Source organism: Haliaeetus leucocephalus, unplaced genomic scaffold, assembly GCF_000737465.1.
Source record: "Haliaeetus leucocephalus isolate CR32 unplaced genomic scaffold, Haliaeetus_leucocephalus-4.0 Scaffold598, whole genome shotgun sequence".
NCBI classification, from domain to species: Eukaryota; Metazoa; Chordata; class Aves; order Accipitriformes; family Accipitridae; genus Haliaeetus; species Haliaeetus leucocephalus.
Genome location: NW_010973034.1, coordinates 2,489,321 through 2,501,112, shown reverse-complemented (window position 1 = coordinate 2,501,112; position 11,792 = coordinate 2,489,321). Strand labels below are relative to the sequence as shown.

The 11,792-nt window shown below is 42.3% G+C and overlaps 2 protein-coding genes and 1 long non-coding RNA gene across 3 annotated transcripts in view; 1 reads left to right on the top strand and 2 right to left on the bottom strand.

Moving 5' to 3' along the window:
* The window catches only part of CETN3 (centrin, EF-hand protein, 3), a 12,699-nt gene extending 12,506 nt beyond the window's left edge, over positions 1 to 193 (bottom strand). Inside the window, exon 1 of the mRNA XM_010578037.1 lies at positions 68 to 193. Within this exon, the coding sequence (XP_010576339.1) occupies positions 68 to 84 (17 nt within the window). The 5' untranslated portion in view covers positions 85 to 193. The remainder of the gene's footprint in view (positions 1 to 67) is intronic.
* Positions 194 to 351: 158 nt separating this feature from the next.
* On the top strand, positions 352 to 1,912 carry LOC104838348. The gene is made up of 3 exons (XR_775053.1): positions 352 to 395; positions 1,048 to 1,138; positions 1,787 to 1,912. It is a non-coding gene; the product is annotated as an uncharacterized LOC104838348 (long non-coding RNA).
* A 6,256-nt stretch (positions 1,913 to 8,168) lies between these two features.
* Positions 8,169 to 11,792, bottom strand: part of MBLAC2 (metallo-beta-lactamase domain containing 2) — a 6,612-nt gene continuing 2,988 nt past the window's right edge. Inside the window, exon 2 of the mRNA XM_010578036.1 lies at positions 8,169 to 11,518. Coding sequence (XP_010576338.1) covers positions 11,133 to 11,518 — 386 coding nt within the window. The 3' untranslated portion in view covers positions 8,169 to 11,132. The remainder of the gene's footprint in view (positions 11,519 to 11,792) is intronic.

Here is an 11,792-nt window from a genome sequence, read left to right as displayed (position 1 = left end):
GAAGGGGATGGGGGGGGAGGGGGGGGGACGGGGACGACGACGGGACGACCACCCGGCTCATACCGACCTCAAGGCCAAGCTCATGCTGCTGCCGGGCCGCGGCGGGCCGGACCGGACCCGACCGGACCCTCCACACAGCCCCCGCCGCGCTCCCTTCCCCTTGGAAACGCGGCACAACGCCGGCGGCTGCCAACCCGCGCCCTCTTCGCCCCGCCACCGCCGCCTGATTGGGCGCTAGAGGAGATCTTCCCGCCTCCCAGCGCCGAGCGACTAGTTATTGGCTGAAAGGCTGCCACTCAAGCCAGAGAGGGTGTTCCTCTTGCGCCCTCTCAGCGGTGGGCGGGGTTTTGGCTGTGGGGTGCCGTTACCCAGAGTGCTGCGCGGCGCGGGCAGAGGTGAGAGGCCGTGCCGGCGGGTCATGGCGGCGGCTGCTCCGGCCCCGTTCGCTTCCCCCCTCCCCGCTTCCCAGCACGGCTGGCGGGCTCCCGGGGGCACCTCGGAGCGCCCCTCTCCAGCCTGGGTGCGCCATGGCTGTGGCAGAATGTTCCCCGCGTCGCCGGGCCCTGCCCGCTCCCTCCGCCGCTGGGTCGGACGGCGCCATCTTGGATGTGGAAGTATGGCGGGTTGTGGAGGTGCTGCGTGAGACGGCTCTCCCGCCGTCTGGAGCCGGGGAGCGGGCACTGGCCGGCGCGGCGGTGGCTGTCGGCGCCCCTGGGTGTCGGCAGTGCTTTGGTGGAGTGGCCTGGTCTTTTGTCAACTGAGAACTGTTGCTCGTTGTGCAGCTTCAAGAGGGGCTCTGGGAGGGCTGCGTCAGATTCCTCAGGATCGTGAGGAGAGATGTGATTCATAGGCATATTTTTGCAATATGTATATACACACACACATAATATTCAGAGTTTATGGAAAAAATAACTCTTTCTGACATTGTACTGACTTTGCATTCCTAAAAATTTTACAGGGAAGCAATCTGTACCGCATGAAGACTGAAGACCTTAATAGTAATTCCAGTTCTCATTGCCATTGATGCTTTTGTGTTTTGCAAACAAGTGAATGAGCCAACATTACATATTCTGTGGGTGGGAGACAGCTCACTGATGAGAAAACACAGACTTGGAAAAAGTGCTGCCTCAGTGCTCTGGTCTGTGACACAGTGGGTGATCCCTGCGCCTTGCCATTTGGGATGCCTTGAGCAGAGTGGACTGTTTATAACCAGTGCTGAAACAGCATAGTCTGGTGTTAGTAGCTGGACCATAGGGATGTTCAAATCTTTACTAATTATGTGCTAAGTAGTCTCCCTAGATTCACTGAAAAGACTCAGGCAGTGAAAAAATGCCTTCAGGCATTTCAGGCCTGCTCCTGTCAGGACTGACAGCATGTCTTGAAGGTGTTTTACATCTGCAGACTCCTAGTTTTCCAGTAATAAACCAGTAGCAGGTTGACCCTGAGTATGCACTGTTCGATATTAAGAGCTGGATTCAGTAGGCATGGTCAAGTCGTGTTTTTCCTGAACAAAGTCAAGCAGAGATGAGGCTTGTTTGGCTGTCTGTTTCTATTACCTGGTCCACAGATCAAGTAGGCAGGGTCACTGTAAGGAGTTTGTAATTGACCTTTAGTAGCTTTGCAACTAAAAGCATAAATTACTGGCAGGTTTGATCCTCAACCTGTTCTGTAGTGACATTTTTTATTACAGGTTTTTCATTTCACTCCTTGCTGTTTGGATATATCTGCAATTAGATGCATTCATCTGAGCAATTGTATGTTTGCTTTGAAATCTTTTTTTCCCCAGTTTGGAGCAGGGTGATGGGTACAGGTCCTGAATACAGGTCTTGGGACACCATGCTGGTAGCTGTGTGCTCAGTCCATGCTGGTCACATCAAGGTGGTAGGCATTGTATAGTAAATAAACAAGCAGGTATACCCACAAATTAATTTTTTGTGCTTCATACAACACATTTACATGCCAGAGAGAAAAGGACAGCACTGACTGAGTGGTGAGAACACTGACCTCGGGGGCGGGGGGGGTGCCTAGCGTCAGTATCCTTGTCTTCCAGCTTGTCCTCTCATGGAGCACCCCAGTCCTTGCTGCTCCCTGGCAAGTAGGCTCAAATACCTGATACTGAATGACCCTCTGGGTATGCTTCCAGGAACTGGAGATCCACATTCAGGTCTCTACTTCTAAACTTACAAGATGGGCTAGAAAATTGCCTTCTTGCCTCCCAGGCCAATGAGGTTGCCATGACTTTAATGAGATGCACGACTGACTAAGCACTTTCCTCTAGCCTTTAGTTACCTAACAGCGTACAGCTCTCCTCTTGCATGTTTCCTGCCAGCTAGTAGGAAGCTTGCTGACTGTGTGAATCCTGCCTCTAGGTGCTTACGTGCTTCACTGAGCAAGTGAGAGCAAATCCTCCTGCAGTGGTTTCAGGTGGTAGAGGTAGGACTCCTTGCTCTTCTGCTGGTCTACCACGGTGTTTCCAGAAGGGACATGCAGCCAGGTCTGCTGTAACCGCTTCCCATGCCTAACCTGGTTAGGTGACCAGGGAAGGTGGGCTTGAAAAGATAAGGACAATTAGGGGCTACAAAATCCACAGGAATAAATGCACTGCTATTTTCTCTGCCTCTAAATTTGATTATTCCTAGCCAGTCTCATTTGCAAGTGTAGGAAGGGAGAGTGTCTTACCATTTACAGCCCTTGATATTTGTAGTGATGTTGTTATACTTTGCGCTAAACTGTCGGGTCTTCAGGGCAGAAGGTCTCCAAGCAGTGAGATTCCTACTGCAACTGGTGCTGTTGTTAATGGGATGCTATGGCAAAAGCTCTGCTCCAGAAATCAAAATGCCACTGTTTGTAAATTTAGTAAAGCTGGCAGCAGTGCTCGTATTGCACATTGAATGGAGGTGCCAGGAATTCAAAACTGAAAAGACAGGCTCAAATAGTAATAGCTAAATATAAATACTAGATTTTGGGTATGGTAGCTGTGACTTGCAAACTCTTATATTTTCAAAGCTGGCTAAACCCCTTCTAAAATTACCTCTTAGGAGTAGAGTGGATAAATTAGAGTATCACTAGCATGTTCCTCACACCTGTGTATTGCCAGCTTAATAATTGTTTATTTGTGAGGTATCCTTGAAGGCTTTATTATTAGCTGTATCTTCAGCTTTTAATTAATTTTCAAACTTATCTGTTGCTATATGAAAGCCATTTGTGGGGCTGTCTGCCAGCCAGATCTTCCCTTTAAGTGAGTATGTTTTCTTTTCTGTTCCTAATTTTATTAGTATTTGAAACCACAGTACTGTTCCCTTGTCCCAAGCTGAATTTGAGGGTCCAGGAGATTACAAAACTCAACCTGGCTGTTCAAAATCGGATCAGATACCAGAACCTTCTGATGTAAAACAAAAAGCTGCTTAATAAAATTAATCAAAAAAAATTTAAAGGAGTGGTTTTGCTTGGGTAGATGCAACTTCAGGTGTTGTTTGTTCATGTCACTCTTACAGAAAATCATACAGCACAAAATGAAGTGAAAATTTAAAGCCATATTAAAAACGTATCATGTGTCCTTGCCAGTTTGATGATTGGAAATGTACACCTGTGTACATCTGGATCAAACTGCTGGGAAGTATCTTACTTTCTAGCTCTGGTACAGTTACAGAAGTGTTGGCCAAGGACCTTTCCTGAGTCTTCTCCCTGTGTCAGGGTTCTTTCGTTTGTTTCTCCCATGCTTTCCAATTTTAATTGCTGTTGAATGCCTCATAACCTTCCCAGGACACTGATGGGCACATACGGGAACACACATGGACAAAGTCAGTTATTAAATTGGTGAGATTAGCCCATCCAAGAAAAGCTGAATAGTTGGAAGAACCACATGCTGAAAATGGTTTTGGATAGCACAGCAAAAGCAAAGAGCAGGCTTGTAACACTGTTGGTTTCTACTCTGTAAGTATGCAGTGAAGCTTTTTCTTTTGTTTTCACTGTAGATTTAGACGCGTTTTATTTGTTTTGTGCAGAGGCATGTAGTCCATGGTGGCACCTTTCTGTGTGTTCCTCCTCTCAGCTCAGCAGCTCCTGCCGGTACTTGTGCAGCTGAACGACCGGGTGGCAAGTTACTACTCCTCCTCCAGCCCCGCCTACACCGCGCACCGCGGGCAGGAGGTGGATAATAATGACTTTTATTGTCTTTACGTAAAAATAGAGGAGAGGAGCAGAGAAGGGATATTCCGCCTGTGGGTACTCTATAGAAAGCATTAACTGGCCTGGAGGTGTGATAACACCACACAAAGCAACGCGGCGTTAATGTATAAGCTAGTAGTAAAGTGATTTAACACTAGAGTTACCTGGGCTAATTATGTCTCTCAGAGGACTAGATTGCTTTATGACTAGCCTGGGTATCCCTGTGCTGCACCAGTGTGTGCAGTGTAAATATAACCTAACATGTTTTTACCAGCAAAACCCCTACAAAATATTTAGCTTCAAATAATGTTAAATTTAAAATAAAACCTCATGAGTGCTTTCTGATTGCTTTTCAATTGCATCTGTTTCTGTGCTTCCTAATTCAATTTGGAAGTGAGGGGACTGGAGAAGAATTCGTTTTGGATGAAGTCTGATTGAATTTTTAGACACAAGAGGTACTGCTTAATGATTTCAGTAATACATGCATTAATTGTAAATAATAACTTGAAACAGTGTTAGTCAAATTCTTAGACCTAGATTTTAAAAGTTAAATATTCATAGCTCGTCCTTTGCCATGTATTTTTCCACCCTCATCTCCCTCCCTCTTTCCTAACAGGTCTCCATTTTTTGTTTTCTTTGCCTACAGATGTCTGCTCTTAAAGACAAGGTGTTACACTAGGCTTTAACAGCACTTGTTCTAAAGCTCATTCTAAGCTCTGCTGTATAGCATCCTACAGTCCAGGATTTAACGCTAAGGATGCCTTTTTTTTTTCCTGTCCCTAAGAATGTTCTTTCTAGCAGAAACATCCCATGTTTCTTTCATAGTGACATGATGGCAAATAGAGATGTTCACTGATGTAAAAATAAAATGAGATGCTGTAGTACTGAATTAATTAAAATGACTCCTTCATTTCTGTGTGTGTTAGAAAGATGATTATAAAGACCCCTTACTCACCTGAGATAACTACCTCACAACATAGCATCTATTGTGAAATACAAGGTGTAGTTCAATATGACAAAAATAACGCAACACATTCATAGTTGCTATAAATAAAAATGATATGTAACCAGTAAGAAACTGGAACCAGATTGCAGGCACAGCAGTATGAAAAATAGAATTTACATTTTAAAACTTAAATTCAAAGTGTCAAAGAATGAACCAAAACACTGACTGCTGTAAAGAAATCCTTTCTACATCAGCAGAGTATAGGCTGAACATGAAATGAAGACATAGTGAAAGCAAGGTATGAGGCAGCCAGAAGGCTGTTCTTATTTATGCAAAGATATCCTGTGTGACTAAAGCATCCTCCTCAAAAGCTGTGGCTTCCTTCTCCAACTGGTAAGCTGTAAAAAGGACAACTGCAAATACCTTCCACACAGAGGCTAGAGGAGTTACAGGCATGATGGAAGACAGGATCAGAATTCAAAATCATGTTGATGAATTGGCGAGGTAGTCTGGAATCAGTGATACAAAATGGAATGAAGGCAAATTGAAAGCGCTTTTTTTCATAGGAGAAAACTCCAGTGCAGAAATGCAAGATGGGAAGTAACTGGATAGCAAATATTCTTACAGAACAGAACATGGATGGTACAAGGGACCAGAAATATGAATCAGCAATATGATTTAGTAAGAAGGGTGCAAACATCTAAGGCAAAGATGAACATGTTCTATTGCTTGGTGCTGGCGAAGCTTGAGTGGTGTACAGTTTTGCAGAGCATAGTTTAAACAGGAATAAAGGAACTGGGGAGATCTAGAGGGAAAAAGCAAGGTAATTAAATCTTTCCTTGTATGTCATGTTTTTAAGCTTACAGTAGCTGACTGGGAACAGTCTTCTGCTATGTAAAAAGATGTTATATGGACACTGCATACAAGAATAACAGATTAATTTGTAGAAAGGGATAACTTGGGCTGCATATGAAGAAGAGTCTAGGTTGATCAAGAAGGCATTGTGGAATGACCTTTATGGCCAACAGTGAGCTACAGGGCTGCCCTTTCTCTGTTGCGTTTCTTATCTAGTGCTCCAGAGATGGTGGAGTTCAGATGTCATGAAGAAAAGGAAGACCATTTCTGGGAGTGAGGAAGAGAGAGAAAAAGGTGGGGGAACGTGTGGAGATGCATAGACAGAAGTCTGGGTATGTGTGAGGAAGCAGCAGCAGAGGATGTGGGACAAAGGAAAAAGTTGGTAACAGGCCAGAAACATGAGGAAGTTGAAGAACCAGAAAAAGTGATGGAAAACAGGAATAAGTGGGCGCAGGCAGACCTGGGAACCTCTAGTTTTAAACAAATGTTCTGCTTCTCTGCATGAAGATAATGCTAAGTGACCTCAAAATGGTCTTTCTCGGCCCTCTATTTCTTACTTGTCTGCAAAGAAGTGCAAGAAAGCATTTGATTTCTCATCTGCAAACGAAACCTGTTCCCTTACCTGCTGAATGCCAATAAAAAATACTCAATTCTTTTTGCTAGGACAATTTACCATATCAAATCTGATGTCAAATATGGTGATTTTCACAGTACATGTAATAACAAACTTCCTTCAACTTGTTGGCAAACCCATTTATTGAGAAATGAGTAGTGACACTGATAGATTTTGCTTACATTTTGGGTTCCTAGTGCTCCTGCTTCAAACACCAGGGTAGGACAGGAGGTGAAGTGCTTGTAACTGGGGCACCGAAATCTTTTTGTCCTGTGCTGTGGTGACAGTGCCACTAAGTCTTGATGTGCATCACAACTTACTACTGACCCCAGATGACAGAGAAAGGCTTTGCACATCCTTCATTAGAATGGAAGCTGTGTGTTGCCACATTTTATAAACTCAGATCTGAGGTATCTTAACTTCCACTAAAAGTTACCTTGTTCCTAGACATGTAATGGGGAATAATTGATACACGGTTGTACAGCACATTGAAATGATGACACCCGATCAAGTGGGTTAGTCCTGCTAAGTTAGGTTGTGTGATAAAAGACTCCTCTGCCATCACCAAAAAGGACCGAGGAACAAAGCTGGGTGGGGGACCCCAGTAACACTCTTGACAAGTGGAGCCTCCCAGCTGGCTGCTCCCAAGTTAATTTTTTTATTCTTTAGATAAAACCAACGTTGTAATATTTTTTAATTATTTTCATTTAATTGCCTTATTTCCCTTATAAACCCATCTTATTTCTACCTATATTTGCCTTCAAATTCTGTCCTCACCACCCCATAAAATTCAAAATTTAACAAGGTAAACTAGTTTTGAAAATAAGATTGTATTTGTACTAATATGCAAAGAGATTGACTTGAAGACTGCACCCTGACACCGGAACTCCTGGGAAGAAAACAAATGCATCATGTTAACTGAACAACCACATACGCCTGAAGTCCAGTTATCAGTTGTCTGGAAGGAAGCATATCTTCATTTTCAAATGAACAGGTGCATTTCACCTTCTCCATTTATTCTTGGCTTTATACAGGCACATTTCTGCTGGTTTTCATGACAGCAGCCGCTTTTGTTATTCACAGACTAATTTCCACAAAACTTCCAGAGTTAACAGTTAAGAAGGAGTCTTACCTTTTACCAGAAACTAGACAGCAAGTATGCTATGAATTATTTCAATCTACGTCACCACAAACTGCAACTGACCCCCAAATATATACTTTCATCGCATCCATGTTTTCTGTATGTGAATTCTATTGAAAACCTTGAAAACTTGAAATTTGTGTTAAAATGTGGGGTTTTTTTCCCAAGAAGTACCCACTCATGGTTTTATACAAGCTTTGCGGCATCTGTCTATGATAGGTAAATGTTTCTAATGCAATCTCTTGCTTAGAAGCATAAAAAACACAGCTAGCAAGTTCTGAAGATTTTAGACTCCATTTAGAATGAAAAAGTGCTTCTCTTGAAAAATACGTAGAAATTATAAGTGGACTGCATAGGATTATAACATTTTTTATTATGATTATATATGATAAAGTTATTTTTTTATGTGTAAACTGTTGTTCAACATCACAAAAGTCTGGACAGATTACAGAGCAAAACTTCCCATCTGTTTTTTTTTTTTTTTTGTCAATTCCCCAGTCTACTGAAGACTCCATTAACATACATTTAGATTTTACAAATAAACCAGCACAGTTCTAAATACCCAAGATGTTGCAATATTTAAACTTACACTCTATGTTTTAAATATTTAATCCAGGTAGCGTTAAAAGGCCACTGTCAAACTCTTATGACTAAAACTTTCTAATTCTTAACAAAAATAGTCAGAGCCAGTTCTTTATACTTAAGACGTATCACTTACCTAGTAGTGAATTTCTTACAATACAAAAATAATTTCAAGACCCTCAAAAACTACTTTCAACTAGATTATAGCAGCAGTTTACTGATATGCTCCACTTTGGGCTATGTTCACATAAAGATCACTTCTGAGCTAGGAAATGATTCCCTAGATTTTGGTCAAGGAAAACAACCCAGGCAATTGCTGTTATCTACATATACTTAATGGACTTAAGCATGGCTTAATAGGGAATTTTGACAGTGATCTGGACATTTAAGGGTCTTCTAGCTGATATTGAGCACAGATTTAAACACAAACGATGGAGCATATCTTTCCTTTTGAACGGGCATGCCTGTGAGTCTTCTCTTAGGAGCTCAGGTTTTACAACACAGTAAAATCTGGCTACAGGGCTTCTAATATTGGATCAAATAAACAAACCAATAGTGGTGTAACACAAAATGCTAATCCATCGTGATCTCACTGTTCTAATGCACATTTGCAAAATTTTAGCAACTGGCATACACACTGGCAGGCTTTGTGACAGAAGAGGTCTCTCTGTCCGCGTTATTGCATGGGGTTATGACCAGCGCACCAGCCTTCACAGAAGCATAGAGCAAGATCACTACTGGTATTATGCCACAGATGGCTAATTTGAAGCAATTCAGTTACTGTTGGGTAACCTGTGATACCACGGCTTCATCTGGATAACTGGTGTAAGCTTCAGTGCTATGTATTTCTTCAGCCATTCTGACTTTCCCACTTGCCACTTCAGATCTCCAATTGTCCATTGTGAACCCTTGGCTATCAAGAACAGTGGCTGACTGCTATGTAAAATACCAGCATGTGTCAGCAAGCTAAAAAGGAGAACCACACCATGGAGTTTGTTCTGAGCCTCTTCACTGAATGAGTTTTTTGCTTCTCAGGCTAACCTTTTGTATTTCTTCCTCTGGCCAAACAAGGCCAAAATAAAAACCTCTTGGCTTCATTTATGACCGAAGTCTACCCACTGATTAGACACTCCTCATGTAATACTCTAATGTACTTGGATTTCTCCAAAAAAGAGACTATGATCCGAGTGATAACAGGTCTTTCAAGTGCTGCATTGCTTCACCTCTCCTGCCCCCTCACAATTTTGCTTCATCTCAGAGATAGGCACTGCTAACAACAACTAGGCACATCACAGGCTATCAGTATAAATCCTGGTGAAGAATGTATCCCCATAAAGTGAAAGCCAAACAAATAAGGTTAAACTGCACTAAGATTTGAGGAAAACATTTGCACTCTTTTTAGGGAAGTATGTATGTCTATATACAAAAATAACATCAGACAGTGTCCTTTTAAAAAAGTTAAATAGAGAAAGAGACTGTTAGAATAATTACACAAACTCTAACCATTTCAACAGCTTTTAAATATCACACATTCAATTTTCATAAGCAAGTTACAATGTCATTTAGCATTTCTCAATGTATTAAACTTTTTTTGGAACAGACTTAAATGCAATGCACTTTACGTTTCATAAAAACCATATACACCAAACACTTCATAAGCAAACAGTGAACAGTTCAAGTTACATTCACTTTGTGGTAATAAGGGTACCAGCTGTTTAATACAGCACCTGCATTAGGGCAAGATAATGCTAAAGCCTCCATCCTTGCCCTACCACAGAGCATTAACAGCCAAGTTACAATCCAGTCACATAAAAATACTCTTAAAACACAAATAAAACCTTTAAGCTTGTCACAGTCCAGTTCTCTCAAATTTACAGAACAATATACTCTGTAAATAAATTTTCTTTTTTATGAGCTCATCAGAAAAAAACCAAACACATCAAGCAAGGGCTCAATCCACTTTGTACAGGCTAGTCTAACACATTAATTTATTAGTTCACAAATTCTCTAATTCCTAACTCACACGCCTATAAGCAAAACAGTTCCCCAGCTGATGGTGAGAGTGCTCATTCTTGCTCCTCTATCATGGTGCAGGTGTTTCCCTCACCACACTGGTAAGCATGAAAGCCTCAACAGTCCGTCAGCTGTTGGATCCGCATCAAAAGCTTTTTGGGTAAGCTGATGTATCTACACCTGCCAGCTTGGAAGTTTGGTCTATAGCATTTCCACGTTAGTGGATTCTAAAGAAACTGCCAGACAGCTCCTTTGCAAAGATGCAGGCAATGATGGGTGCAGCAGACACCAAGCGGCAGGTGACAATGGCTGCAGAATGGCCCTTACCTCTTTCTGCCCACCGACTCCTGCATAGGTGTTGCTCTTGCTTTGACCTAACGGCGCTGCTCCCAGCAAACACCATGTCTTAGCACAAGCTGTGTTAGGCCAAAACCTGAGCAGGACTTGAGTGAATAGTCACAAGCCTAGTGCTACATCAACAAGGTTTCAGGCATGAAGGTAAACCCCTCTCATTTTGGCATACATGCATCCGTCAGAATCATAACAAAAATAAAACAATATATTTCAATCACAATATGTGTGCAAACAAGCCCTGAAAAAATAGAAAGAAAAATGGTAGCTTTGGCTACAGCTACTAGCTTACATACTTTCTATAAAAATAGCAGTACAGTAGGCAAAAATAGGGGGAATTTTTGCAGCTCATCTGTATCAATTTGCCAGTGCTTTACTAATGCATACTGCTTTTGCTTGTATCAACACTTTCACAAGCCGTTTGGTTTTTCAACAGGGAATAGATCACACAAAAAGCACTGTCACTAAGAAGTGACTCTCGAATTTGTAATGCGAAGTGCTATGCTTGCAATGGATCTCATGGCACAAGCAGAAACCTTGTGACAAACTCCAGCTTGCGAAATGTAGTTGGAAGCTAACCGATACAGCCTTTCTGCCCCAAATATGTTAAAGTGCCCAGGCAGTACCTTCTCCACAAGACCTCTGTCCACCAACTCCATGAGGCGCTGGCAGCTTGCAACGTAGTCGCTTATTCTGCTGTAGGGAAGCCAGTCAATCATGGATCCATCGTACACCACGTCTCCACTGAACAAAATCTTCCGGTCTTTGTCGTGTAAGCAAATACTGCCTCTTGAATGACCAGGCATGTGCATGACAGTAAGCTGTCGGTCTCCAAGGCTTATCACATCCCCTGTGAACAAATGTGTTACAGGAAAACTTATGCATTTATCATGTATATTAAACACCACAAAGAGTATGACCAACACAGACGCTGAGAGTTTATGCGTACTATATATCCACAACAATGGGCACGGGACATTTATTTTCTTGGTGAATGCCAAAGGCATCTGAAAGATACATTTGACAAAAGGGTATTTTCTAATGATTGTAATAGTTAACACAGGCTTGGGCTGTATTAATTGAATCTGTTACCACCCCCCCCACCCCACTCCCTCCACTCAAAA